Source organism: Amborella trichopoda, chromosome 9 (genome assembly GCF_054954075.1).
Source record: "Amborella trichopoda isolate Santa Cruz 75 chromosome 9, AtrichopodaSantaCruz75HAP2 v2.0, whole genome shotgun sequence".
Classification (NCBI taxonomy): domain Eukaryota; kingdom Viridiplantae; phylum Streptophyta; class Magnoliopsida; order Amborellales; family Amborellaceae; genus Amborella; species Amborella trichopoda.
The window spans coordinates 55152881-55180077 of NC_142344.1; the positions used below are offsets into that span (position 1 = coordinate 55152881).

General features: G+C 34.3%; 1 protein-coding gene and 1 long non-coding RNA gene across 8 annotated transcripts; both read right to left on the minus strand.

Annotated features, from left to right (window-relative positions):
* Positions 1-4925: 4925 nt before the first annotated feature.
* LOC148780670 (uncharacterized) lies at positions 4926-6228 on the minus strand. The gene is made up of 2 exons (XR_016040210.1): positions 5587-6228; positions 4926-5399 (listed from the first exon to the last, which is right to left on the minus strand). It is a non-coding gene; the product is annotated as an uncharacterized LOC148780670 (long non-coding RNA).
* Positions 6229-11804: 5576 nt separating this feature from the next.
* On the minus strand, positions 11805-25813 carry LOC18447801 (uncharacterized). Of its 7 annotated transcripts, none has more exons than XM_088846015.1 (9): positions 25585-25810; positions 22899-23003; positions 22326-22519; positions 19358-19420; positions 17427-17528; positions 17193-17304; positions 15477-16902; positions 14662-14734; positions 11805-12203 (listed from the first exon to the last, which is right to left on the minus strand). In XM_088846015.1, exons 2-9 carry the CDS (start codon positions 22975-22977, stop codon positions 12060-12062), a joined length of 2193 nt encoding a protein of 730 aa, XP_088702141.1. In that variant the 5' UTR covers positions 22978-23003; positions 25585-25810; the 3' UTR covers positions 11805-12059. The 7 variants fall into 7 exon arrangements, with proteins under 7 accessions (XP_088702141.1, XP_088702142.1, XP_088702143.1 ...); XM_088846016.1 differs by having other exon boundaries at positions 19358-19410; positions 25585-25796; XM_088846017.1 differs by lacking the exon at positions 25585-25810 and adding an exon at positions 21726-21839 and having other exon boundaries at positions 19358-19410; positions 22899-23055.
* Between the last annotated feature and the right edge of the window lie 1384 nt (positions 25814-27197).

Here is a 27197-nt window from a genome sequence, read left to right on the forward strand (position 1 = left end):
AGGGTTACAAAACGTATATGAATGAATGCACCTTCCTAATGTGGTTACATAGAAAAGAAAAAAAAGAAATTACACAATAAATGCGTATAAGTTTCTATTAATTCACACTTATATCAAAAGCAAATAATCTCCTTGTATACAATCCCTTTTATCATTCGTCGAGACAAAGCTCACATGACAAGAGAAGTACAAGAAATAAGAGGACAATGATGCATTTGCATTACTTGCACGTAGTGGGTCTTAGAGAGAGAAGCTCTCAGAATTTTTTGGGGAGCTCTCTATATTGAAAATTTATTAATTAGAAATAAAAGACTAGTCAAATATTTGGAACATCGGACTAAGGGATAAATTTGAAAAAATAGAAAAAGATGGCAAAAGAATGGTCGGATGTTGTAAATATGTACTTTTGCATAAACATTGTATAAAGTTGTATCACTATATAGATATAATATTTAAATATGGTTTTGGCATAAATTTTTTTAACAAAAATGTACACGTTTACTTGAGGATGGATGCAAGAATAAACAGTGTTGGAATCAATAGTGGTATAAAAATTATTTTTTTGAGGATGGGGGAGAATGCCTAAAGGTACAATTTAAGAGATATCTATAATACTCTTTAATTTAAAATCTTAATAATTTGTACAAATTCAGGCTATAGTAGCGATTTTTGTAAGAATATTAAAAAAAATTAAAATATTTTTATCTTGAGATAAGTAAGTTGAAAATGAAGTAAGAATTAAAGTAACCCGTTCACATAATATGGATGGGTGGAAGGGTGCTTGGTTGACATTTCCCAGGGCTACATCTAACGGCCAGTTACTAATTTCATATTTTATTTTTATTTAAATAAGATATTTACCTGAATTTTAGGGTGTAGGTCTATTTCATAAATAAAAATAAATAGAAATAATTGGAATATATATTAGATAAAATATAATCAAAAGCAATATTTTTAATTCAAAATATTTTATTAATATTTTCATTTAATTCTACTCATAAAGATTAAGCTGGAACCCAACTTTCATATCAATACCATTTTAAAAATAAAAATTTTTAAAATAAAATTTAGTTTTAACCCTTAGATGAGAAATAGGCTGGGTCGTAGCAGTAGTAATATGCCTGAGGCCCAGCTAAAAGTCACAACCTCTATTTTCACTAATAATCAATTCCGAATAATTGGAATAAAACTTGAATGATAAAAATGAAAATGATGTTGGGTGAGAATGGTTGAATCTCAAGTACTAAAAATGCATGGCCATTTTTTGAATGTCTGGAAACACAATACCAACCCTTTTCCAAAAAGACAAGACAATTAAAGTCGCACATGCACGCATATCTGTAAATACAAAAGAGATGAAAGGACAATCAGGGAGCTTCCTATCAATTCCACCTGCCAACTTGTGGTTGAACAATCCATTAGTTCATAATCACCAGCTATGTGATAGCACACATTCAGTTAGTCGCATTGAATCCCTGCATGCCACTTGCTCTAAATTATATAGATAAAGGCTGGAATGTGCTGTGATCCTTTAACAATGATCACTAGCATTGAGGCCATTGGCCGAATCAGCGTTTGAAAATCGTTGAATCGGTTCGGAACTCGCTCGAGATGGTTTCTCGTTGAGTCGGTTCAGAACTCGTTCGAAATAATTTAAAACTTCCTTTAGATTGCTTCTAATCAAGTGACTCTGAATTGGGAATCCAACAAATATGTATTGTGTCCACCTTTTTATTTAGTGATTCAAAGGGCAACACCCTCATGGAAGTATTTCTCAATACATTAACGAATTGCAGCTTTCAATCTTATTTTATCTAAGTAAATGTGTCATCTAATAATGTTTAATGTTAGAATGAGTTGTGAATGTTGAATTTAATAAATATTATAATTGATTTTATTGAAAAATACTATTAAATGATACGCTTGATCATTGGGGCCCATGTAAAATTATCTCTGAAAGGCGAGATACTTCTTTTCTTTTTTTTTGATCTTTATAAAGTAAGAATTTTATAAAAGTGATTGTACTAATAAAGTTCCAAGACACTAAGAGTGGGGGTGGCAATTGGGTTTGGTCAACCACTTACCCAACGGGTTCAACTCGACCCAAGTGTAGGTTTGGTACAAGTATTGAACTCTACGGGTCAGGTCGGGGTGCAAACGACTTGGACTTGACTCGAGTTGGTTCTTGGTTCGAGCCTTGCTTGGATTCTATCGATCAGGTTAGGTAATGTTCGGCCTGATCTGATCGGATTTAGTTTAAATATATAAAATATATGTGATATGCTATAAAAAAAATAAAATATTTTATTTTTGAAATTTCTAGACCCGATTTTGGATCCAAATGACTTAAGACCTAACCCGGGTCAAGCTCAGGGCTGAGTCCATGTGAAACCTAGATAGATTAGGTTTAGGTCAAGGTTGAAAATAAATAATACTTAATAGAATTTCAAAACGAAAATATTATTAAAGTGCTCAAACACATCAAAAAATCGATAAGGTCGTTAGATAACTTGAAAATCTTTTTCATTTAGGTTCCTCCTCTAGAACTTCGCTAAAAGAATACCCAAATTACCTTAAATTTAAATATGCGATGAATACCTCCGCTTGTTTTAGTTTTTAAATCTAGATTACATTTTATTTCATTAAAAATCCTGTGTTTGATTTGGAAGTCGAAACAAATGGTATCATTTTGGAATACAGGCACTACTCACTGGTCTTTTTTTCTTTTTCTTTTTTTTTTTGGTAAACTAGTAGAAATGACAAGCCCCTACCTTTTTTTTTATTTACTGAAAGGGCAATACTCACCGATCTTTGAATGGAAAAAAGATTGCATATGTGGGGTTCCAAATGAATTAAGCTTATTCCTTTGGAGGATCTATCTGGTGTGTGGTGTCGCATGCTCCACTCTGCAATAACTCTAAATATCAGTCCTTTGTGTCACGTTGAGAATTCTTTGTAAACGAAGAGATGTCAAAGGGGTTTATTACTCCCCAAACACATTCTCCTACATCTTTATAAAGATGCTGGTTGATCAAAAATATGCACGAGAAGCACTTCGAATTGTTGATTCATCGCCAAAGATGACTTAGCAACAATACTTTATTATCTAATAGAACTTTCCGTTCTAATACGTCATCCTAGAGTTATTAGTATTTATCAAATCTGCTCCTATCTAACCGAACATTATAGGATCAAATACACATTGGTCACTATCTTAAACTTAAAAACACATTGGTCTCATGCACCAAGAATTTCCCCATTTAACACACTGGATATAACCCTAATAAAACGGCACCAACCTCTGAAATCGCATAAGATTAGTTGTACTCTTGCTCCAAAAGTTGGTAACAAAAAGCATGCCTTTTCCCCTAACGAAAGCCAACTAAAAAACTCGAGGAATGCTGAATAATATATGGGATTGTATACTTCATTTTTAGTATATCGATGTCCCAATTATTTTTAACTGTTGAATGCGAAATCTCAAATTGAATGTCACAACATTCGAAAATTTTTTCTGGACATTGTGCCAGTCAATGATACATCTCTTCTTATACTAAACATAAATGCTCTCAGGACTTTGTGCCATTAATGATACAACCCAAACCTCATTTTATATTTCTCTTTATACTAAAAATAAATGCTCTCATTGTATATATTTCCTTTACTTGTAGATTTACTCCATTAAAAAAACCCTACTTAGGATCCCGGTATACACCTATTACAGTATGTCGCCCTCTGCAAGATTCATCCTAGAGATGAGGTGAACTTTTCATCCAAAACCTGGTAGATCTATCATCTATACCACAATGATCATGAAAAGAAAAGAGAAACTTTTAACCACAAAAATAGTCTATTTTGAAAGAAATTTTACCCAGAAACACAGTCTATATTTTGCATTTTTTTAAAAAAAAGAAGTTTTTATAGAGCCGAAGCTCTAAACAATCACATTAGAACCCTCCAAAAAAATTTCACTAGAAGAGGTTGTTTTGATGCTCAAATTCATCATCTCTATGTCAAGATGCATGAACATGAGAAAAAAATGGATTTTAAGTTTTGGGAATAATGCATATTGTAATGCATTTTTGGACTGTCAATTTTCAAGTTTTCATAGATCTGCTCGATCTACACTATTTTGAAGCTTTAAATTTTATAATTAAAGATGAAAATATATTTTAAGGCTCACAAAAATTTTCAATATTAAAACCACATTTCTCAATACTATTTGAAGGTGCACTTTACTTTGATTGTTTAGAGCCTCGACTCTATACAAACCGCAGCCTTTTTCTTTTGTACTATACATTGTGGTTCTTCAAAGATCATCAGGTCTGCAATGTTATTGAAGCTCCCAAATCACGGATATGAGGTGGAACCTTGCAGCTTTAGACCATTAGATTCACTATGAAATTATTTTCTTTCGTTTGATAACCTGTTTAGAAATCTACTATCTTAGAATAACCTATTTTTTAACATTTAATTGTAATTACAGATATTGTTGAGAAGATCCTAATACCTATGAAATGAATAGGATATCTTGAAAATAACCTATTTGGACTAACAAATTGGACGGTTCAAATCATGAGATCCAGACATATATAATTTTTTATTCTTTTTGTCCGTTCCTTTTAAGACATGAAAGATGGATTAGGTATTGAAATATTTTTTTTTGTGATTTATCAGTCTTACAATGATCTCTCTGTCTATACTAATCTTTTATGCACATGCTCCAGCGCCAAAGTCCATTAGATTTTAGCACAATGTTAAAAAAAAGTTTGCATCATAAAAAGCCATTCATGGCAAAATTGCGTGGTTCATTCACCTTGGAGTAAAGAAATCAACCCTGAAATAAAGAACATGTTTTTTTTAAAGACTGGCATTCAAATAGATTTAAGAAAGCTAAATAGGTTAACAGGTACATGTCCAAAGAATGACATTCAATTTCATTTTATTTCATTCATGAAAAAAATAGCTTAAAAAACATGACTGTCTATAAAACCCAGTGATATTACCTCATACTTTTTATCATCCCTCTCCAAAAACAACAAAAAAACTTCCGATTTTTGAGTCCAGACGAGAGAGAGAGATCCTCGTGCCAATTTGAGTCAACTTCTTCCATCTTGCTCTCCTCGTAGCCATCCTCCCCAATCGGAGACATCGATATTCTTAGCAGCCTCGTCTTCATTGATGCTCAGACCAAGCTAAAGCATCATGTGAATTCTCCCTGCAACAGTATTGGGGTCGTCCAAGCCAAAACCTGATGTGAGCAATGCAATCTCAAAATGGAGCATCACCAAGTCCTTCACCGACTGGTCATTCTTATCAGCCCCACTCTCTTTCTCAACTTGACCTTGTTCTGTGAATCCCCATGGACACCCTACTTCGAGTCTTCCATGATAAACACCCTGCAGATAGAGCTTCATTGTTACACCCACTATATATACAAAAGAAAGTCATTATATTAGAAATAAGATATCTCATTGACACCATCCAATTCCAATATTTTTCATTGAATGTTGGGACTTTGACCTTGACTATCAAAAATTTAACGCAAACCATGAGTTAGACAAAGAGCAAAAATCTAATGCAAACCATGAGTTCGGCATAAAGAGCATAAGGCCACCATTAACAGACTCATATGCTTGTTCCTCTTCTTTTGTCTTGAGACCATAAGCAAACCCAACAACCAAGGCAAGAGCCTCTCCAATGTGAGAAAATATTCATTTGATTTTGCTGTGGTTAAACGGATTGTACCCCTATTGTATACAAATTCATGAGTAAAGTTTTAGAAAGAGTTGGCAAATTGCAAATGAAAATTCAAGATCAGGAAACACCAAACCGTAACAGTGAATACAAAAGCTTGGCTTTGAATGTATACACACATAGAGCTTGACCACCATTAATAACAAAGGTACTTATTGCTTTGTCAACATAAATACCGTCCATAGAGAGAGACCCTCATCTAATCAATTTAGCATTTCATAGAAACAAACTAATCAGGCTTATGACTAAGGGAAAGAAACTAGAAATGTGTTGGGCACAGTGTTCAAAAACTCCGGCGATCTAATAGCTAACTGCTCAGTTAGATCGTGGTTTTGGTGATCAACCGGTATTTAAAATAAAATTAAAAAAATTGTTCATAAATTCCCAAAAATGAGGAATTTGATTTGTAATATATTTTTTAATATTTTTTACATTAAGATTAAAAATCCTTTAGATCATTAATACTCACTTTTATATTTTTCCCATATTTTTCACAAAATTTTAAAAATACCCCTAAACACAATTCGATTTGTTAAAATCTATTTTTTCATTAGTTTTCAACTTCATTAGAATGTATTTTGTTTTTCATATTTTAGTAGATTTTTCTTTTTGTATTTTTTTTGTTTTTTTCAACACTTTTTTTACCTCCCAGACTTGCCCTGTTAGAGCGATTGAATCAACCAGTTTACCGGTTAGGCCGGTTAAACCGCTTCCGGGCCTATGTCCGGTTAACCGTTCCGGTTCTATTTTATGAACACTGGTTGAGCATTTACAAGGATTATGACTCTATGCTAGTCCTCGATAAATCAATAAAAAAAAGTCTCATTGCAAACAATTTGCAACATGTTGGAAGAAATTGGGGAAAAAAAAGAGAAAAAACATTGGATTATTGGAAAAAGATCACAATATGTAGGGCAATGAAGTTCATGAGCAACACATTTTTGTCCATTCTTCCATACTGGCCCTTGAAATTTCACAAGACACTCCCACGTACCTGCATTCCTCCCCACAAAACACAAAGTTCATCTACTCACCCACCTAAACAATAAACTGATAATGACAAAAATGAATGAAACACCAGTATCCCTGATTTTACATAAAATTTTACACTTAGAAAGAGGTGGTTGTAATCTTTCACCCACGATTCATGTTAAGAGTATCTCACAACCAAAAAAAGAAAAACCAAGAAACTCATCCTAATTTCCCATTTAACTGTTTAACACAAGAAGTCGCATCAACCTTGGCAGCAACTGAGTCAGCTACCAAAGTTCAAGTTTTTGAACTGCTGACAACATTTGCTCGTGTAGTTAGTCCTCCATATTACGCAGTAAAGGTGTTACATACACCCAAATCTATTCCAAAGAAAAGCAACAATGTGCCCCCCCCTCCCCCCACTTCTCAGTTCCCATAAACTTATTGAGCAAAGCGTACCATCTAGTATCAGTTTACTTCAAGAAGATCCAGTGGCACAGATCTGATATTTTTTTGTTTTGATGTTGAGGCACAGAGCAGATTTTTCAAGGAAGAGATCACACACAACACACATAATTTGATAAAATCCAACCATCAGCTAAGGAAATGCACAATAGAGTGCTTCACAAGGAAATGATTAATCTAGCGTAGTGCTCAATATGTAAATCTTTGTTAGCCATGAAATTATTCATTTGATAGAAAAAGCCTCAGTACTCAAATATTAATTGGGTCATAGCAAATCATAAGTGCATTGAAAAAGTGAAGGGAACAGACCAGGTATCATATTGAATTCAATAAGCAACACTACTATGTGGTGCAAAAAAATGTGTGCATGCATATTTCTTGCACTATGAAATTATTCACTTTTTCAGAATATTTCTGTTAAGTGAACTACGACCAGATGGGCAAACTTCCAACAATTATTTTGAACATGATAACCCATGAGTCCCTCATGCAAAATGACAAAACCTTTTACCATTTTTCTTTTCCACTCAAGTATTTATGATACTTTCATAATCAACATGAAAAATTTGCATCTCCTAGGCAAGAGATAATCCATGAAGATTCCTTTTAATACACCAGTTAACTTCATTAAAAAAAAAAAAGAGAGATACTCAAAAACTTTAGACCATTCGGCATGTACAACATCCAGTTCATTGCCTCAATGTACGATGAACCCACTTATTTCAGGAACTATTTTCATCAAGATCTCTACAGAGGATATGACTAATAAGCTAATAATTTTGCAGTTTGATCCAACAAAGTCAAACTCGGGCTTAAAAAATGAAGAGCACTGGCAAATGAAAAAAAATGTACTGCCGTTTTAGAGAGAGAGAGAGAGAGAGAGAGAGATTAACACTCTTTTCAGATAAATAGAAAGATTAACACTCTTTTAAGGGGGAGAGAGTGAAATTAATACTCTTAGTGGGGGGAGAGGGAGAGGGAGAGGGAGAGGGGGAAATATTGATACTATTGTTAATGGGGGGAGAGGGAGAGAGACTGGCACTCTTTTTTGAGGATCAGGGTGTACCACAGTGTAATGGACTATGGGATTGGTGATCTATGCTGCATCCACCTTCCATTTCTGTTGATCAAGGGTAAAAGATGAATTGTTCCCCAGGTGAATGTTCATGTGGGCCCTACTCCTGTTAATCTTGGATCAAAATTCTGGTCAAGTTGGTCACTGACAATGCTAAAATCCAAAGAAAAAGTAACAAGGACAAAGCGCACACAGCAGCACGATCAGAAAAGAAATAAGATATGGGAGAGGGGTATTGCGTATGAGAGAAAGGATACATCATGTAATCCTTCCCTTGCTTAAGTGAGCGAGAGTGAGATACAAAAGAAAACCATTACATCAGTAAATATGAAGGATTCATGTGTTATGTCTATAAAGTACACCAGTGTTTCTATAAATAACAAGAAAACATTAAGCATGAGACAAAAAGGAAAGCATTCTTGCAGCAAACTATGTTTTCCATCAGCACAACGTCCTATACTTGTTTTTAGCATTGAAACCTTAAGAATGAGCTCAATGTCGATTTTTTTTGAAGCGGCATAATTGCTAGAACAAGGGACAAGGCTATGTAGTTACAATCTTACATATTTTGCTAATTCTTGTGTCAGGAACTTCAGAAATTTCATCGGCCTGTGTATATTTTGCTAATACTTGTGTCAGGAACTTAAGAAATTTCACCGGTCTGTATGCATTGATATTGGTTATTATGAAATGGCATGATATCCTCACCCTGTATCATTTATAAACTAACCCAATACATTGGGTTATGTAGATTAATTTTGCATTTTAATTTGATCTCATCACCCAAACCCTCATGATATTTGCATGTATCCATGAAACACATGATTGGATCAATGGGTCTTCAATTGTTGGATTGCCTATTCATTATTGGGGAGTTGGAGATTGCTGTAGCCCATCCTTAATCTGCTTCACTCCCCTTCATGCCATCTGGTTATAATGGCAATGCATGATATGGCTTGTTGAGCAATGTGAAATTTGTCTTAGGTTTCGACATGAAGACAGAAGAATGAGACACAAAAATGATCGATGCCCCATTGTGTGTATCATGCTCATAGAAAAATGGGCATGTCTTTAATAGACTTTTTTGCATTTCAACCCACAAGGAGGCGACACTCGTATTTAATAATTTAGAAACTCAGACCCTTCTTCTCAAGTCTTTTTCCTTGAAATCTCATTATAAAAATACTTGAAGTCCTAAAATCTCACCTTCCCCTTTCTTTAAATGGTGTACAACTTGTCATGTCTATAATGCCAGTTTCAAAATTTTGTGTTTCTGACACTCACAAGCTGTGTTAAATACTTGCACATATATTTATGGGAAAGGTTTCTATGCCTCCCCTACAGCGTAGAAGTTCTATCCTCCCCCTACCATCCAGACGTCCAATTTTGATCAAGAGAACCACTCACCGTTTGATCTTAGATCCGACGTCTTAAAGTATTTTATTTTTAGTTTTTTTTATACAAATTGTATGAATATGAAATTTGGTACGTGCCATCTTCTCATTGGGGCACACCTATAAAAAATATTAAAAATAAATTTTCAATAAAATATAATGACCAAAATACCCCTTGAATCTTTCAGGGGTATTTTGGTCATTTTATTTTTATTGAAAATATTTTTTTTTATATTTTTCGCTAGTGTGAGTTTAATAGAGGAATGGACGTTCAAAATTTGGTGTCAAAAGAGTTTATAAAAAAATAAAAAATAGTTTAGAGACGTGACATTGTGATTGGGGCAATATTAGCCCTCCATTCAGAATGGACGGTTGGATAAGGGGGAGGATAGAGCTTCTACGCTGTAGCGGAAGCATAGAAAGCTTGCCCTATATTTATATCTAGGTAATAGAGCATAAAATCAAACACTGGAAATGTCATCTTTTCTATGTAATGGTGAAAGATGGTATTAAGGCAGGGGTTTGGGTTTTATCATATCAAGAGAACTAGGTGGAAGTAATGAGGGCGAATTTGAAGGAATTGGGGGTCATGCACCATTACAGTTGTTGAGTTCACTAGGTTGGCAGGGCTATTAATATGTTGACATTGATTTGTGCATGCTGCATCGTATACAATTTGACGGACAATTCTTTAAATAGATCACCAGGACGGCGTGATGCATACATGATAATTGGGCCTACATTTGTTCACTTGGAAATAAAGGGCATATCTTAGTTGGGTTACTGTGTTCTCTTCTATGGTAGGTCTGTAGTGGGGTTCGAGCTTAGAATATTGAAATGCATCTGTGAACACCCTGTTGTGGGATCCAAACTTGGAATGTATTCAACACCCTAACCTTGGGTACCAAAGTCCCTGTCTAGTTGGACCAAGGAGTCTATAAGCTGAATGGGCCTGTGTTTTTTCCAGCATAGCATGGTTTTAACTTTTAATTAATCGGAGTCTAAGTTTTCATGAGATCTTAGTTCAAAAATGAGCACGACGATGCATATTGTGTATGACTAATGAACACAACTATATGTTGAGTACAGAAAGAATTGCAACAGAGTACCAGTCTACAATAATAGTGGAGACAAATGATCATCCCTTCTCGTGAACAAATCACATTAGCATTTTATTTAAACTAATTATTCAGTGGCTTTTTGTATGGTATCTCCTGAACAAATCACATACTGAGCATAAAATTTTCATTTACTTAAAACAACAGAGTATTTAACTAAACAATTTGAAGAGTTAGAATAATCATACCATATGCTATAAGAAGGGAATCCAGATTACAATTTCATTTGTAAGAGTAAAGAGAACTGCAAATAATGGTCAAACATTTAAAAAGGTAAAATTTATTGACAGCAGAGAAATCAATTAGTAATACATCATGCAACAGTTCAACATTCATAATAAATAAGCCCATAATAAGTTTTATTTTTCACTTCCAAAATATTTCTAAATTTTATAAACTTCAAATATTTTGCTTATTAAAGAGAATCCATATGAAAAAAATCAAGAGCAACCATATGTGAAAAATCAGAAACCCTAACCCTAACCATAAACACAAAAAGCACAAAATGTAAAGCCATGCCAAAAAGGAATCAGCCATACCTTATAGTCAGAGAGAGCAGCTGTGATGGCTACAATCACAAGGTGAGGTTGGCAAGAGAGAGAGCTTGGAGGTTTCAGCAGAGATAGGAGATAACTGCACATCAGAGATAGAGAGAGAGAGAGAGGGGGAGAGAGAGAGAGAGAGAGAGAGAGAGAGAGAGCAGGAAGAGAGAGAGTGGAGAGTGGCCTTGGGCTTGGAGAGAGAAAGGGGAGAGGGCGAGTGAGAGAGAGAGAGAGAGAGAGAGAGACGAATGACTTACACCCCCACCGCAATTTATTTTGAAGGAAATTGGAATCATATCTATGTGGTTATGATTCCAATTTCTTAGATTTTGGAAGAAATTAATTTCAGAGGTAAAAAGATTTCTGAATCTTGGTACGAACCAAATGTGAGAAATTTGTAATTTTCTAAGAAATCATTTTCATGCGAACCAAACATGCCTTTAGAGAGAGAGAGAGAGAGAGAGAGAGAGAGAGAGAGAGAGGCCATGCCAAAGCATTTGAATCACATTCACTATTTGAACTCAAATTATACAGACTTTTTAACTGAAAGCCCCAGTCAGGCAAATATTCAGACTATCCACCTTGATATATATACAGCTAGGATCACTCTATATACTACGCAAGGTTAAATTTACATAGCTGCTTACAACATTGTTAGTGGAAGAAGCTAAATAAACTAACATTGATGTCAAAGTCACTAATCAACTTTAGCTTAGCCTTCTAAAAGCTGATTCTTCTACCTCCTTTTCATTATATTCCTCCATTTATCCTTGAGATCCACAGGCGTTCGAGTCTTGTCAAATGTATGCCTACCAAAATCTAAGATCCTTCTCCATGGAATGCACTTTGCCCCAACCTCTGCAAATTTGTTTACCCCCTCCTGCATCATTAAGGACTCTGTAATCACTTGTGGATTTATGTGTGTTGCATGTCAATATGTAATGAGATAGACAAATAATAAGAAATTCGAAAATTGGCCAGAAAAATATTTTCGCAACATGAAGTTACATAATAAACATTACCTTATTTTAAAATCTATTATAAAAACAAACAATAATTCAATATTTCAAAATATCAAATATTATTAAACCAACTTTATATTTAATGAAAATATAGTAAATACAAATTTCAATTAATAATAGAAAACTCTTAGTTAAAAACCAAAACTTAGTCGTAAACTATTTTAAAGCCACAGCTATTTAAACCATAAAACATTGTATTTACAACGATGATTTCTTCAAAAATATTAAATAAATAAAATAAGTTTCTATCCTCATAGTCAAGTCAACATAAACAATACTCATCAAATATTACTAATAAATATGCTTAATATAATAATACTATCATTAATCATAATAATCATGCTTATAACAATTCTATAATCATACATCGTAATATTTATTTGAGATTTTTTATATTATTAATCAGTCACTAATATTCCATTAGTAATACTGAATTAATTATATTGATAATCATGGGAAACAATTATTAACTATTATATTTAAGAATATTAGTAATTATCATTAGATTCTTAATAAATAGGGTTTTAATTAATTTAGATATAAATATATAGAAATGGTTTATGGTAAAACTTAAACATACTATAGTAAACTCCAAATGAGAATATCATATTACGTAAAATAAAGTTATGCTTTTATGTTGTTCAACAACATACTGTGAATATGATAAGTATTCATTGATATACATATTATAGTAAGCACTATAATAGTTTCTAAATGCATTAATGTACTATCTAGTATCTAGTAGATCAAAGACTATTAATATACTTATTATATATTATTATAATGTGTATATGTTTATCGATAAAGTAATGATGCTAGTTCTCCATTTTCAGTTATTAATAATTAGCGCCTTATATTAATACTTACAATGTACTATATACTATACGAATACCATGAGGGATTGTATACTATAAGACTATTAGCCTTTTAGCACAAGGAGGTCACAATCACTTTTAGCTATCAAATGTCAGATCCGATAGCTTGGGATGTGTCACAAAATTTGAATGATTTTTTCTTTTTTTTTTTGAATTTTGAGCAACGGTACACTGCTTAATTTCAAATCTAATAACCATCGATGAACGATGTCCTCCTTGCACTAGAAGTTAATAATCTTATCGCATAGTTTACAATGCTGTTATTTAATTAAATCATATTAAGTTAATATCATATCCTCATGTTAAATATATGACTTAATATATCCATACGAATATGCATGACTATTTGTATTTAATCATATAATTTAAGCATAATATAAACATAAGGGAGATGATTTTTTCAAATAGTATTAGTTTAAGTGGAATGTTTATATAACATGCATAATAATGGTTCCTTAATGAAGGAACAATTGTATGACCACAGGGATTTCTCTAACATATTTTTGAGAGAGCTTGGTAAGGATACATATCATATCCTTAGCTGCATTTATTTCAAAGTTAGGAAATTTCTTTTGAATATTGAAATTTACGTAAAACCCCAAAACTTAGGATTTCTCTTAAATCTCTATACTCTAATTATCTAAATCCCAAAAATATGGTATTTGTTAGATTTCCATATCCTAGTGCTCTCTACACCATTCGCTCTAGAGATAAGGTGCCCCCCTTTTATTCTTGTGACGTGTCTACCCTTTTAACTTCAAATTAATATATAGTATAGATATCTCGTAATCTTTTCATCATCACCAAAGAGCAGTATATTCTACAATAAACATATTTTATGCAGCTTAAAACCCCATAACTAATTAAAATAATCCAAGCTAAATACCAGTAAATTATAACTTGCTGAATTGACTCAGGATTGCTAGAGTCAGCTGGATCGGGACCTAGTGATTCCATAGGGAGTCGCCCAAAAATTGGGCGAGTCTCCCAAGCCTAAGGTCTCTCTTGTTATTTTCCTAGAAATTTGACCAAGTTGGGCCTCAGACTCAGCTGATTTTCTGACTATATGGGCTTTAAGACCAAGGCTAGTATGATTCTGAATCCACATTTGTAAACACTGCTAAAGAGTCCAAATCCTAAGCATTGTAAGGAGTGTTACCTAATCTCTCTCTCTCAATCCTGAACACTGTAAGGAGTGTTACCTAATCGCTTTCTATCACTCTCTCTCTCTCTCTCAGCTAAAGATTCCAAATCCATATACTACGGATAGTGCCCACCCCACCCCCTTTCTCTTTCAGTGTGAGAATTTTGAATCCTCCAGCCGTGAATTGTGGAAATAAGCAACCAACCTCTATTATTGAAAGCACTTAAAAAAATTAATACATTTCATAAAAAGCCACTCCAAATGAGAAAGCAATTCACGACTTATGGTTTTACATACCTCCAAAACTTCTTCCTCCTCTGCAGTCCAAGGAAGTTTATTACGCCTTATATAAGGGAAAATGCGTTCCGTGCTGCAAACCAGCAGAAAAACAGAAAGTTCATAACCAGAATTAAGATATCCAGTACTGAGAAATGGGAACATATCTTGGTTTTAAGAATTTATGATGGGGTGGTATCTTACGAGATTTTCAAAAGCTTTGCCCTTTTCAGGAGTTATTAGCGAAAACGATAATGGAAACACTAAGAACGAGGGGAAAAATCTAAAAAACTATAAAAACAGATAGGATTAATTGTTTTGGCTAAGAACAAACTTGGCTTTCCAGAGGGCTTATATGGCATAAAAACTCTGCTGATTTGCTTTCTAAAATCCAATTTACACACCAAAAAGTGCTGCTATCGCACAAAAAATATGCTGTTTTCCTTCCTACAATCCAATTTACCCACCAGGAAGGTAATAGTCACAACTAGTCAGAATTTGGAAGAAATGGTCCTGGTATTGTCTCTAAGCATGATCAGAATTAAGAAGATGCCCAAATCGTTCTTTATGAGTCTTGATTGCTATATGGAGCAGGTTTGACATGCTATTTTGGTTTTTGGACTGCTTTTATGACCTTGGGTTCACTAGACAGCAATCTTTGTAGATCAGCACCAGCTTGATTCAGACTCTATGTTGCTCAAATATGGAAATCACTATAAAACTCTGAAACGCAGTGAAGCATCCTCTGTGTGTGTGTGTGTGAGAGAGAGAGAGAGAGAGGGAGAAAGAGAGAGAGATATCCATGTTTTCATGAGTCACGGGTATTGACAACTTACTAACGCTTGGGAGGACTACGCTGTTTCAAAACACGTTTGCCCGAGCCACCAGATTGCGGCTCTTGATCTTCATTTTCCGCATGACTTTTGGGGGACATTTTGCGTTTTCTTTTCTTGATTGGTCTGGGTTCTTTATCAGGTTGGACATGAGGCTCCTGCTGACCAAGAGGGATAGGCACACAATCGTCATCCCTTTCGCCATCTCTAGGGGGGCTATCAATTACATCTTCATCCCTTTCGATAGTTTTTGGGGAAACACCATCTACATTTGCATCATTCTCCCCATTTTGAGGGGGAACATATACAATATCTGCCTCTCTTTCGCCCTTTTTAAAGGAAACACCACATTCATTAACATCCATTTCATCACTTTCACGTGGTACACCAACTACACTGCTGTCCCCATTTTTATTAAGAACACCTACTATATCCCCTTCACCATTTTTAGGGAGAACATCGCGCCCATCATCAGAGTGCGATCGTTCAGCTCCTTCACAAGGCAACTTTTCAACATTACTCCTGTTTTTTGGTGCGATAAAAGAACCTTCATGACTCTTCTCAGTGGAATCAGCATCAGCTGCTACTCTTAAATTCTCATTACTTGTGTGATTTAGAGCCATTAGAGAACCTTCATAACCCTTCTTAGAGTAACCAATACGAGCTTCGACACTTGCTTGAGTTTCTTTCATTGAAAGCCCAACAGGAGGTTTCTGATTTCCCATATAAGCAGCTAAAGCACTTCTAGCATGGGTCACCTTTTCCTTGGCTTTTTTAGCATTTTCCCTTGCTTCTTTATATGCAGATGTAGCTCGTCTGTATGAGCAATGCGGGCAGTAAAAAATCCCTTCACAATTGATATCAACAGATGTGCCCAAACACTTCTCGTGTACCGGTACCGAGCAATCACCACAAACCAACATGTCACCACCCTCACTACATTTCAAACAGGATCTTTGTTCACTGAAATCAGTTCCCAAAGAAAGTAGATCAACTGGATTCCGATAGCTAAAATCCTCGTGAACACAGGTTAATGGCATTTGTTCATCAGTTTTATGGGTTACTGGTTCAGAATCCCCATTGGCATGGTTGAGTTCGAGGTCTTCATCGGCCTTGTGGGTTTCTTGTTCAGGGTTGGTTCCCTTGTGTTCCATGAACTTATCAGAATTCCCATTGACATGGTTGGGTCCAATTCGTTCATGGGGCTTGCAGGTTTCTGGTTTAGAACCTCCATTGATAAGGGTGGGCCCCAAGTGTTCACTGAACTCAGGAATTTCCGCTTCAAAGTCATTAGCAAAGCTGCTAGATAAATTGACGACACGATCGCTATCTATGGCTTCCTTCAAACATGGGCTAGAAGCCTGCTCTCTAAGATTTAGAGGCTCATCTTGATGATCTTCATCACCCATTTCGCCTCGACTTTCAAGAGCTGATGCAAAAAGAATATGTTTTAGTATCTCAATATTATCGCCAAATATCCAAAATAAATTCTGCTATAATCAGAGATGAGCTGAGGCACAGTGGATCATCACGGTTCATTGTAATGATGGATAGTGATGGAAAGAGAGTAGGGCATACCAGAAAGAGACTTGACCTAAATGGCGAGTCCCACACTCTCTCCATCACCATCCATCATTTCAATTGGCAATGATGACACAATGGACTATGGGTATACCTAGATCCATTTTTACTATACCATAATTCCCCTAAGAAAGTTACCTTCACCAATGATGACGTTTGAACGATGTAAATGATCCTCATTGACTAAACCACATCTTTTTTGCAGGGATGAGCTAGCTGGATGATGGCCTTTGAGAACAGTGTCCTTCAGCTGACACACAAACACCAAAGCAGTATGATATATGCATGCATGATAAGAAAATTTTCTCAGCCAACAACATGGTTGTTTCAATACTTTTGCTCAAATTGGACGCAATAACCAACTCTCCTTACCCGATCAAGACCAGATTTTGGAAGACAAGCTCTCTTTTCGTGAATAAATTGCGCTAGATCACGTTTCAATAATTCTGCACCATGTTTTTCCAATGTTCCCAACTGTTTCAAGAAATCAAATGCCCCACTAAAGTCTAGCTTAAGCATTTTCCTCAAGAGGTGAAACAACAAGAACTATACTGGGAAAATTGCATGTAAACAAATGATTATGGAAAAAACTTTAACGAAAATCATACTATGTACTATGCATGTAATGTTTGTGATATCGTTCATCTCCATTGTCCATCTGAATAATGGCCTGTGGAGATGAACTGTTCTTCACTTAGAGAGTCGAATATACGCAGACAAAATTTGGGTGGAGATGTAAATTCACGTTGTCCTTCAACCACAAAGCTCAAAGAAAGAAATAGATGTATATACATAATCCTTGTATGTGAAACGATCAGATAATTACTGAACAAAACCATCATCCTTAAGGTTTAAGATTATTTTTCTAGCAATAAAATGAACATGGTACAAGATTACATTACTGTACATCAATATTATGTTATAGCAATGAAAGAAGAACCCATTCAAGGAGAGGATCTTCTATTTTTCCAAAACTGGGCAACAGACGATAATTTATGATTTTCGTAGAAGTTTCAGGGCAGTTTCATGATTTCCCAAATTGCAGACAGCACTTTTTCAGAACCAATCATACTTTTTGCAGTAAACTTCTTAAATCTTGTTGCTTCAGTTCTAAATTTGCCTTAGCTTTGGATTATGCAAAATTATGAGTGTGACTTGATCTCTCTGTTATCGATTCACATGAACTGAGATATGTTGGTCCTGTTTTTGAATATCGTTTTCTTTTCCTTATATATCTTCTATCATTTGTGTGGTTTACATGAGCTCGCTAATCTCTCACTCATTTCCGCTTTAGTAAAGTCGTCCCATCAGTTAAAATTTGACAATTTAAAATTTGAAAATTTTCCTTATCTTTAGACTTTACTCATGGGTTCTGTGCTAGGGTTCCAATTTACTTATGGATTTCGTAGTGGATTTTCTTTCTTCATAGCTTTCATACTTACATATGCATTATAGAGGACCATAGAACCTGTTTTAACAAGTTTCAATAAACCATCATAGCAACTGATTTCTCATGGAGATAGTTTGATTGTTCCTTTTTTGTGTGACATCTTATTGTTGAACAACAAAAGTACTTCTTGTGTTGATTATATAACTCTGTGGTGATGTTCGGGAGCTATTTCTTACCTTAGGCTAGAACTGTTCTTGCACTTAGAGAGTTGACTTTAGGCAGACAAAATTTGGTTTATCTTCATCCCCCCATCGTTGGAATGGACAGTGGAAATGCTCTAAAATACTATACACCCAGTGTCCAGTATACTCTCCCATTAGGTAAAGGCCTAAAGCACCATGAATAGATGTGCTGATTTTCGAGCAAAGAAATCGAGGGAATGTTTAAGACAACTATCTCAAACTGGTACAGTGACACCCAAAGCTTCAGTTCATCATAAGAAATAAATAAATACTAAGTAGTAGCATCTCAATATGTTGTCATCAATATAATCATAGCATTCTACCAGTTCAAACTAGCATAGGAGGCCATGTAGACAAGTCTAAGGCTTATTATGGTGCATTGACATCGAAGATCAAAGATGTTCAAAAACTGATCTATATCTAATAATATAAGCTGATGGATAAACCCAACACCACAAACTCAATCATTGTTCATAGGAGTCATATCATCATTATCATCATCATCCGAGGCTTATCCCAACTATTCTAATTTCGTTGTAATAGGCCATATGAGTAAGTGGAAAAAAGGCTGTAAAGTATAAACATAACACATTTATGGATTTTACTCTCCCCTATAGAACTTCAAATACACAATTTTGATTAGAACAAAGAATAAACAAACCAACAATTACCAAGTATTTGTTCCTCCAAGATGCCCTGTATCCCAAGTCACAGTTACCTGCCCCTGTGTGAATCTATACAGGATGAGAAAGGCTATAGTAAAGATCCCTAAATTTCTTTCTCAACATCAATTCCCAGGTACAACAGCTAGGACACTAAATTTTGCATAAGGATTACGTATCAGGAAAGATGCATAAAGCAATGGGCTTTTATGAAACATGGGATAGCAAAAAATCTCTACCTTCTAATTCAATGAATACAATTCCGTTGGGGGTGTGTCTACACATGTAGATACTACATCTACACACATACACAAAAAATAAAGAATGACCTGTTTTCTCTAACATCACCCCCTCTTAAGCTAAGCATGCCTATGTATCAATAAGTTGTCAAGTAGCTCAAGGTCTCCCCACTTAAGTAATGCTAGAGGGAATACAATCACCACCGCTTAAGTAATGCTAGAGTGAATAGCTTCACCAGTTGACTAAGAGAAGAAACAGATATCAACAAAATGTCTCTAGATACTACTGTTATCCTGATGCGTGATAATCAACCTCAACATTTTTTGTGCGAGCATGAAAAATTCGATTTGTAGCTAGGCACACTGCAATTTGATTATCAGGGAAAGTATAATGGATTCCTCAAACACCAAGAAAGATGCAAAACCAGGTAATCTCTGCAACTGCAGCGCCCATCTCTGTAAACAGATTTTGTACTTGATATAGATACAACACTTTTTTTCTTACTGCACTAAGAAGTCTCCACAAAAGGAAACAACAAACCAGTAATTGGGGGCCATTCATTGGAACAACCTAACCCATCTGCATTAGAGTAAGCTTTAATGTCAAGAGGGATTTGAGCAAGAGTAAAATAATACAAATTGTATGGTTCCTTTAAGACATCTCAAGATTCTTTTTGCAGTTGTCTTATGAGGCTACCTAAGGGATTCATTAATGACAAATTGTATTAACTGTGTATGCAATGCCATGAAATGTAAAGATGAAGTATTGAAGTCTCCCAACAATGCTTCAGAATTGGTAAGGGTTAAATAGAAACACAATTTTACTCTTTAACTTTCAACCTACATCAGCAGGGGTGGATGTTCAAATCCCCAAGGTTGCTGCATGTCTACTTCCTCCTTTGCTTCACCATGCAGAAATGCACTTTCCACATCAAGAAGATGAAGCATCCTTTTGTACTTGGAGATGATTGTCAACATATATTGAATTGTGGTTGTATTGACCTATAGAAGAAATGTTTCTTCACAGTCAAGCCCATATTCTTGACTGAATCCCTTGGCTACCAGCTTGGATTTCATATCTCAATTGAGCCATTTGACTTGACTTTAACCTTATACACCCATTTTGAACCCACAATGTTCATCCCATGCGGCAATGGCACCTAAACCAACATTTTATTTTTCCGAAGAAATTCAATCCCTCGTTCATGAATGTGAGCCACCTTGCCTCAGAGGGGCAGAGCATTCTCCAGGGATGTTGGTTCTTGAACTTGTGAAATATCTGAAATCAAGGTTCTATGATTAGGAGGAAGCTTGTCAGATGAGCTAAAGTTCTTTATATTGCAACTAGACCTTGCAGTCTTTAACGAGATGTTAACCTCACAGGTAGACGTAGAATAGACTTTATAATCAGAAAAATTACTATGATGAGAGAGAGGCTTAAGGAATGTCACACTCAACTGCTGGTTGTGAAGGACAAGTATTAAATTATCTAACAAGGTATTAGTCATCAGAGATTTGTTAGAATTAGTGGAGTTTGGTGAACTAGACGGTAAATGATCCTGACAGTTTAAACTAGAAGGCATTGTTGACCATACCTTCAATCGGGAGAAATTGACAGTTGCAAGAGCGCACTGAAGAGGCTCTTCTGTTCCTTCATGCACTGAGGAGGCTCTTCATCTCCTTTATGAGGATCTGAAACCTCGGATCGTAATTCTTTTTGACAGTGAGAAAGCAAAAAACCAGATCGACACAAATATCCTCTTAGAAGTTGGAAAATTGGTTACGATATTTGATGGTTACTATCCTCTTTAAGATAAAACCTAGTTTTATGAAATGTGTTCGAAATATAAAGAAACCCCATGATACTTTATAATTAGGTAACCTTTATGATCTACACTACAACCCACAAAACCACATTCATGAGCATCAGATGAGAAGTTGTTTCATTGAGACACATGAATACGGGGAAGGTAAACACAACAAAAAACATAAGAAATGAGTAATCAGGCTTGAATTGAAAAAGCTTATGAAATGGAGATACAAATAAGGGCGTAGGACTTGGTAGTCTATTTATAAAGGTAAATTGCAGAAGAAATGGCTTATGGCTAAAGAATATGAGGAAAGTCACCAGCACGTACCATTGCCAAGCTACTCTCAACTTTATGTCAATGTTTAAGCTCAACAACTCCACTTTCTATAGGGGTATATGGGCAAGAGAATCGACAAAAGATGTCATTATTCTTTAAGTATACCTGAAATATATGAGAAGAGTACTCACCACTTCCATCAAAACCTTAATCTTATGAGAAGGGGTGTTTAATATCATGAAGAGTATCAATCGCGAAACCATTTGGAACCATCAGTAATCTCACCCATAGTTACTGAGAAACCCATCTGTCCACAAAAAAAAATCAGGAGTTTCCTATCCCCTTCAACATATCATTTCTCATTTGTCTATGTTTCATGTTCTAGTTTGGGCCCATATTTCCGCGTTTTCCCAATCTTGCAAGTAGGATCTCACCTCAGAGCTTCTATCAATACCTCACCCTCATTAATCAAATAGTATGGATTATTTTAGAAAATAATTTGTAAATTACAACCAAGCTTGACAATATCTTCGCATAAAAAATGTCTAAATACGAATTAATATCCACAAAATCCCAAAATGAATTTGAATTAACATCATTTCATAACAGTTAAGAATGAGTTTTCACGGTTTTTCAGAAACAAAAGTTTACCTCTTTGCATATGCGAAGAACAACATTTTCACATCGCTCAGAAGGATGAAAGGCACGTTCATTCGAAGCACAAGAATCTCCCAGGGAATCTGAGCAGTCTGAAATACAAGCCAAGTACTCGTCCAAGTATTTCAGGGCAACCTTTTCTCTAACTGTATCGCCTAAGTTCCGATCAGGAATCCTAGATATCAACGCTAAACACAAAAACCAGATAAAAATAAAATTCTCAATTGCAAATGAGAGAAAAAAATTCAAATTCACCGAATCACACAATAAAATTAAATATAATTTCATCAAAGAAAGCGGAAAAGATAAACAGAAGGGGAAGTGGAAATCACCAAATCAAGGCTTAGAAAACGGGGCTTACAAGGAAAGAAAAATTCACGTGAAAACATCATAAAAACAAAAAGAACTTCAGTTAAGTGGTTTCCAATGAAAATCATAGCGTCAAATTACCAATAAATAAATAAATAAATAAATAATAATGGAAAATTGAAGGAGAAAAAGGGAGAAAAAAAGTAGGAGAATTCAAAATAAGAAGATGAAAATCCAATAAATTAAAAAAATTAATACCTCTAAGAATTGGAGTTCCAACTTCTTGAACTTCAGCTAGGCTTTCGAGGACCCATTGCCATGGAAGAGTAGAAGCCATTAATGATGGAGAAGTAAACCCTCGACCTGCGTTTTGTTTCAAAAAAATAAAACTTTAAATCCAAGGGCAAATGGATGGAGTCTGGAATAAGTTAATGAACCAGGTGTTAAAGAAGGAATTAGCCTTTTTCATGTTATTTTGGACATAGAAACCATTTTTATTTCTTACATGGCCATTGTACGTGGTTTTGAATCTCTAACCTAAAACCCAAAGTCTATATACTTTCTAATAAAAATGACTAAAATGTCCTCCTCCCCTCTCCTCATATTAATTAATAATGTCAAAATAAATTTCAATTACTCACTAAAAATGTCGAAAATCATCACCTTGACTGTTGGAAGGTAGCCTTTCTCTGGAATTTGGAAGTTCTTTTTTTAGGAAGTGGAATGTTATCTTTCTAGAATTATTAGTAACAGTATTTGGTAATATGCTGGAATGTTTTATAAATTTTGGGTACTTGTGATTGATAACCTGTTGGAATATTTAGAAAATTTTGGGTACATATGTTTGATCGATCCTAGAGTGTTCGGCCCTTTAGAGAGTTGTGAATAAGCATGTATGAATTGTTCGTTCATTTATTATCATACGAGGTTGATATATGTCATATGTGAAGGAGATATTTAAGGCACTCCTAATCTTCAATAACTCTAACAAAATGAGCGGTTTAGATCAAATGTATAAGGAGTCTGTCGTGCTCTTTCTCTCTCCCAAACAAAGATGCCTTCAATAATGTTTCAAAGTCTGTGGTCCAAGAATGTTTTCTTTCGAAGTTCAATCATATATGCAAATTTTATTCTATTTATTAAGTATTACCGACTCTTTTGCAAAAGGGATGGTCAAAGAGAGTATTTATCTTTTGTACATGGAGTTCATAATCATTCATATTTATTAGATTTCAAATTGGATGGCTTGGGGTGAGTCACAAAGTCCGATAATTTTTTTTGGAACTTCGTATCTATTCAATGACACTTTTATAACTACACATTTTAGAATATATGGGACGACTGCTCATTTTAAAATAAAGAAAAATCATCGCTAATATACCTATATTTTAGTATAATAAAAAAAAAACCCCTCAATTTTTCAAAACCTCACCTACATCTTTTCTCACAATTTTCAGTTTTTTTTTGACAAAAATAACCTTCATGTTAGTCTTTTTACCGTAAAAAACATTACAGTAATTTAAATACCGTAATCAATTGAAGGAGTATTACGGTAATTAAAATATCGTAATACTTTAATATGTATCATTTTATACGGTAACTTCAATTAGCATTACCGTGAAGCCAATTACGGTACTTGGCTTCACGATACTTTAAGTACCATAAAAACTAAAACCAATTTTACTTTATTTTAAGTACCATAAAAACTAACCCATTTTATACTGCACTTAAAAAGCCGTAAAACCCTTTCTACTTATTAAATTTATCTCTTTCAACTCTATTTTTTTTTATATTTCTCTCTTTCATTTTTTTAATATTTATCTCTTCTTTCTCTTTCTAAATCTTTTCTCTCCCTAATTGGGATATTTGGCCGTATCCAAATGGGCTGGTAGAGTAAGATTGTAGAGAGAGATAACGAAGAGATAAAAAAGAATGAGAGAGAAAAAAAAGAGATAAATATGAAAATGAATTAAAGAAAGAAAAAATAGATAAATATAAAAAGAATTAGAGATGAAATATATCAATATAAACAGAGAGAAAGAATAAATCAACATAGAAGAAATTAGAGATGAAATACATAAATATAAAAAGGGTTTGCCGTATAACATGAGTTAATTTTACGGTACTTAAAACGTCGTATAAGGGTCAGTGTAAGTTTACGGTACTTAAAGTACAATAAAAAATACTTAGTATTACGGTACTTAAAATAATACAACTACCGTCAAGGAAGAAAAAACAAAAAAAACAAAAAAACAGAAAAAACAAAACTAAGAAAAAAGGGTGTAGATGAGATAAACGAAAGTTTGGAGTTTTTTTCCGATTAAACTTAAATTAAAGTATATCTGATAATTTCCCAAATAAACCATCCCTTTGCAAAAATGTGTAGTCAAATAGTCTTTTATGACTTATTATTACATCTCCTGATGCTTGACATAAACTACAATACTGAATAGATGATGCACAAGCTATGCAACAGAACCATGTCAATAGTAGTAGCCATGAAATACAATTGTAGCCTCCACATGCATGGAAGAACAGATTACTCAATGTTTTCAAGATCAAACACAAGTAAGGATCTATTTTTTACTTTACAATGCAGCTCATTATTGAAGAACAGATTACTCAATGTTTTCATGTTCTACACTGCCCTAAATCACCCAATTGCCACTGATACACCACCTCATCTTCAAATTTAACCAGAGAAAAACAGTTTGTACAGTGAAAATGATCAGAAAACAAATATTAAAAAATAAAAATTTATCAATTCCTCTTACTGATCATAGTAACAAGAAGTTTGCAAGAAATGGTTACTAGAACCAATTACACCAAAATTACACAGAAATCACATATTTTTAAAAGAGAAAATTTAGTGGGCCTGATCATTTCCATTTGAAACATAAATTCAAGTAAATTTCACATAAAAAGGAGAGCGTTTAGTGAATACCTGTGGCTCAGAGCAATTGCGACAAAATCGATAACGGAATGCAAGCACGAGCGGACCCTAGAAAGGTTTCTAGGGCTCAAAGCTCTGCTTTTGCAGTCAGGATAGGGAGAGAAGAAAAGGAGTCATGAAAAATATCTGGGGTTTCCATTTGGTGAAGGGGATGGGTAGGGCTCAAGGAATGCTTGGGGTTCGAGAGAAAAAGAAACTGGGTACAAGTAAGCGGATCACAGTCTGGAATTTGTACCGGTCCAAATGTTTTTCTAACAGAATTATTACTTTTAATTTTCAAATTTTATGTATTTTTCATATACATGATCTCTATGTTAGAGATTACATGTCTTTAAAAATTAAGTTAAAAAATCCATCCCAAAAATAGATTTTTAAGGGATGACTCATTTCTATATGGACTCACAGAAACCGTGTCCTCTTCTTTTTAAATCAGCAATTATAGTTTTGAGTTGAGCTTTTTTTTTTTTGTTAAATTATGGCATTCAAGCTTTTGCCATACAAGCCTCATTTGTATCTCTAAAAGCTTGTAGTAGAAGCCTCCTTTCAAGATCGACCTAGTATTAACTCTTTAGTCTAGGGAAGTGTTGCTCTAACATAAAGTTTAATTCTTATTTTTAAGAAATTCTTGACTAAATTTAGAACATATTAACATGCATCAAGAAAAACTGTGTCGAGATTCGAAGGTCAAATTTTTATGGGTGCAATTTGTAAAAGGCTGAGGCCCTAAAGAATCAAAGTAAGTTGCCCATGGTAAATCTTTGTAATAGCTTGAAAATTTATGTCTCTAATTATACAAATAAAGCTTAAAAAATAGTGTAGATTGAACATATCTATGAATTCTTGTGCATTAAATGATGCATTATTTTCAAGACAATCAATTTTTCTCATGTTCAGATTTTTGGGCATCAAAATAACATCTTCTAAAGAATTTTTGAGGTGGGCCTTGATTTTATTGTTTAGGGCATCACCCTTATATAAAAATTTTGGGAAATTATTATAAATATGCTTTTATTTTCTCTCAATTTGAAAAAAAACCCTCAACTTTTATAAACTTCATCTAGACCTTTTTTTTTGGCCTTTTTTGAACCAAAATAATATTCACAGTAGTCATATTATTGTGAAGCCCTAGTGTTACGGTACTTTAAGTACTGTAATGACTACCCCATTTTATACGGCATTTAAACTGTGATAACTTGAAGTATTTTAAATGCCAAAACTGAGAAAAAAGGGTATGGACGAGATTTACGAAAATTTAGGTTTTTTTATAATTTATGAAAAATTAAGGTATATTTATGATAATTTCCCAAAAATGTTCTAATTTTTATGGAGATTTTATGCGGGCTTCAAAATTAGTTGAGGTGAAAAAATTTAGTAGGGCCACAGCTTCATGCACATTCAGAACGTACAAAATTTGTGTAAAAAAAAAACTTACAGATTGATCATTACGATTTTGATAAAACTGGATTTAGAAGAAATGGTTTTCATGCCCCAAAAAATGGTTTATTTTATAACATTCTATGTTTTCTGGGCTATCTATTTCGAATGTTTACATATTTGTATTACTTTTGGAGCTTCTAATTCTATTGTTAGGGCAAAAAACAAAT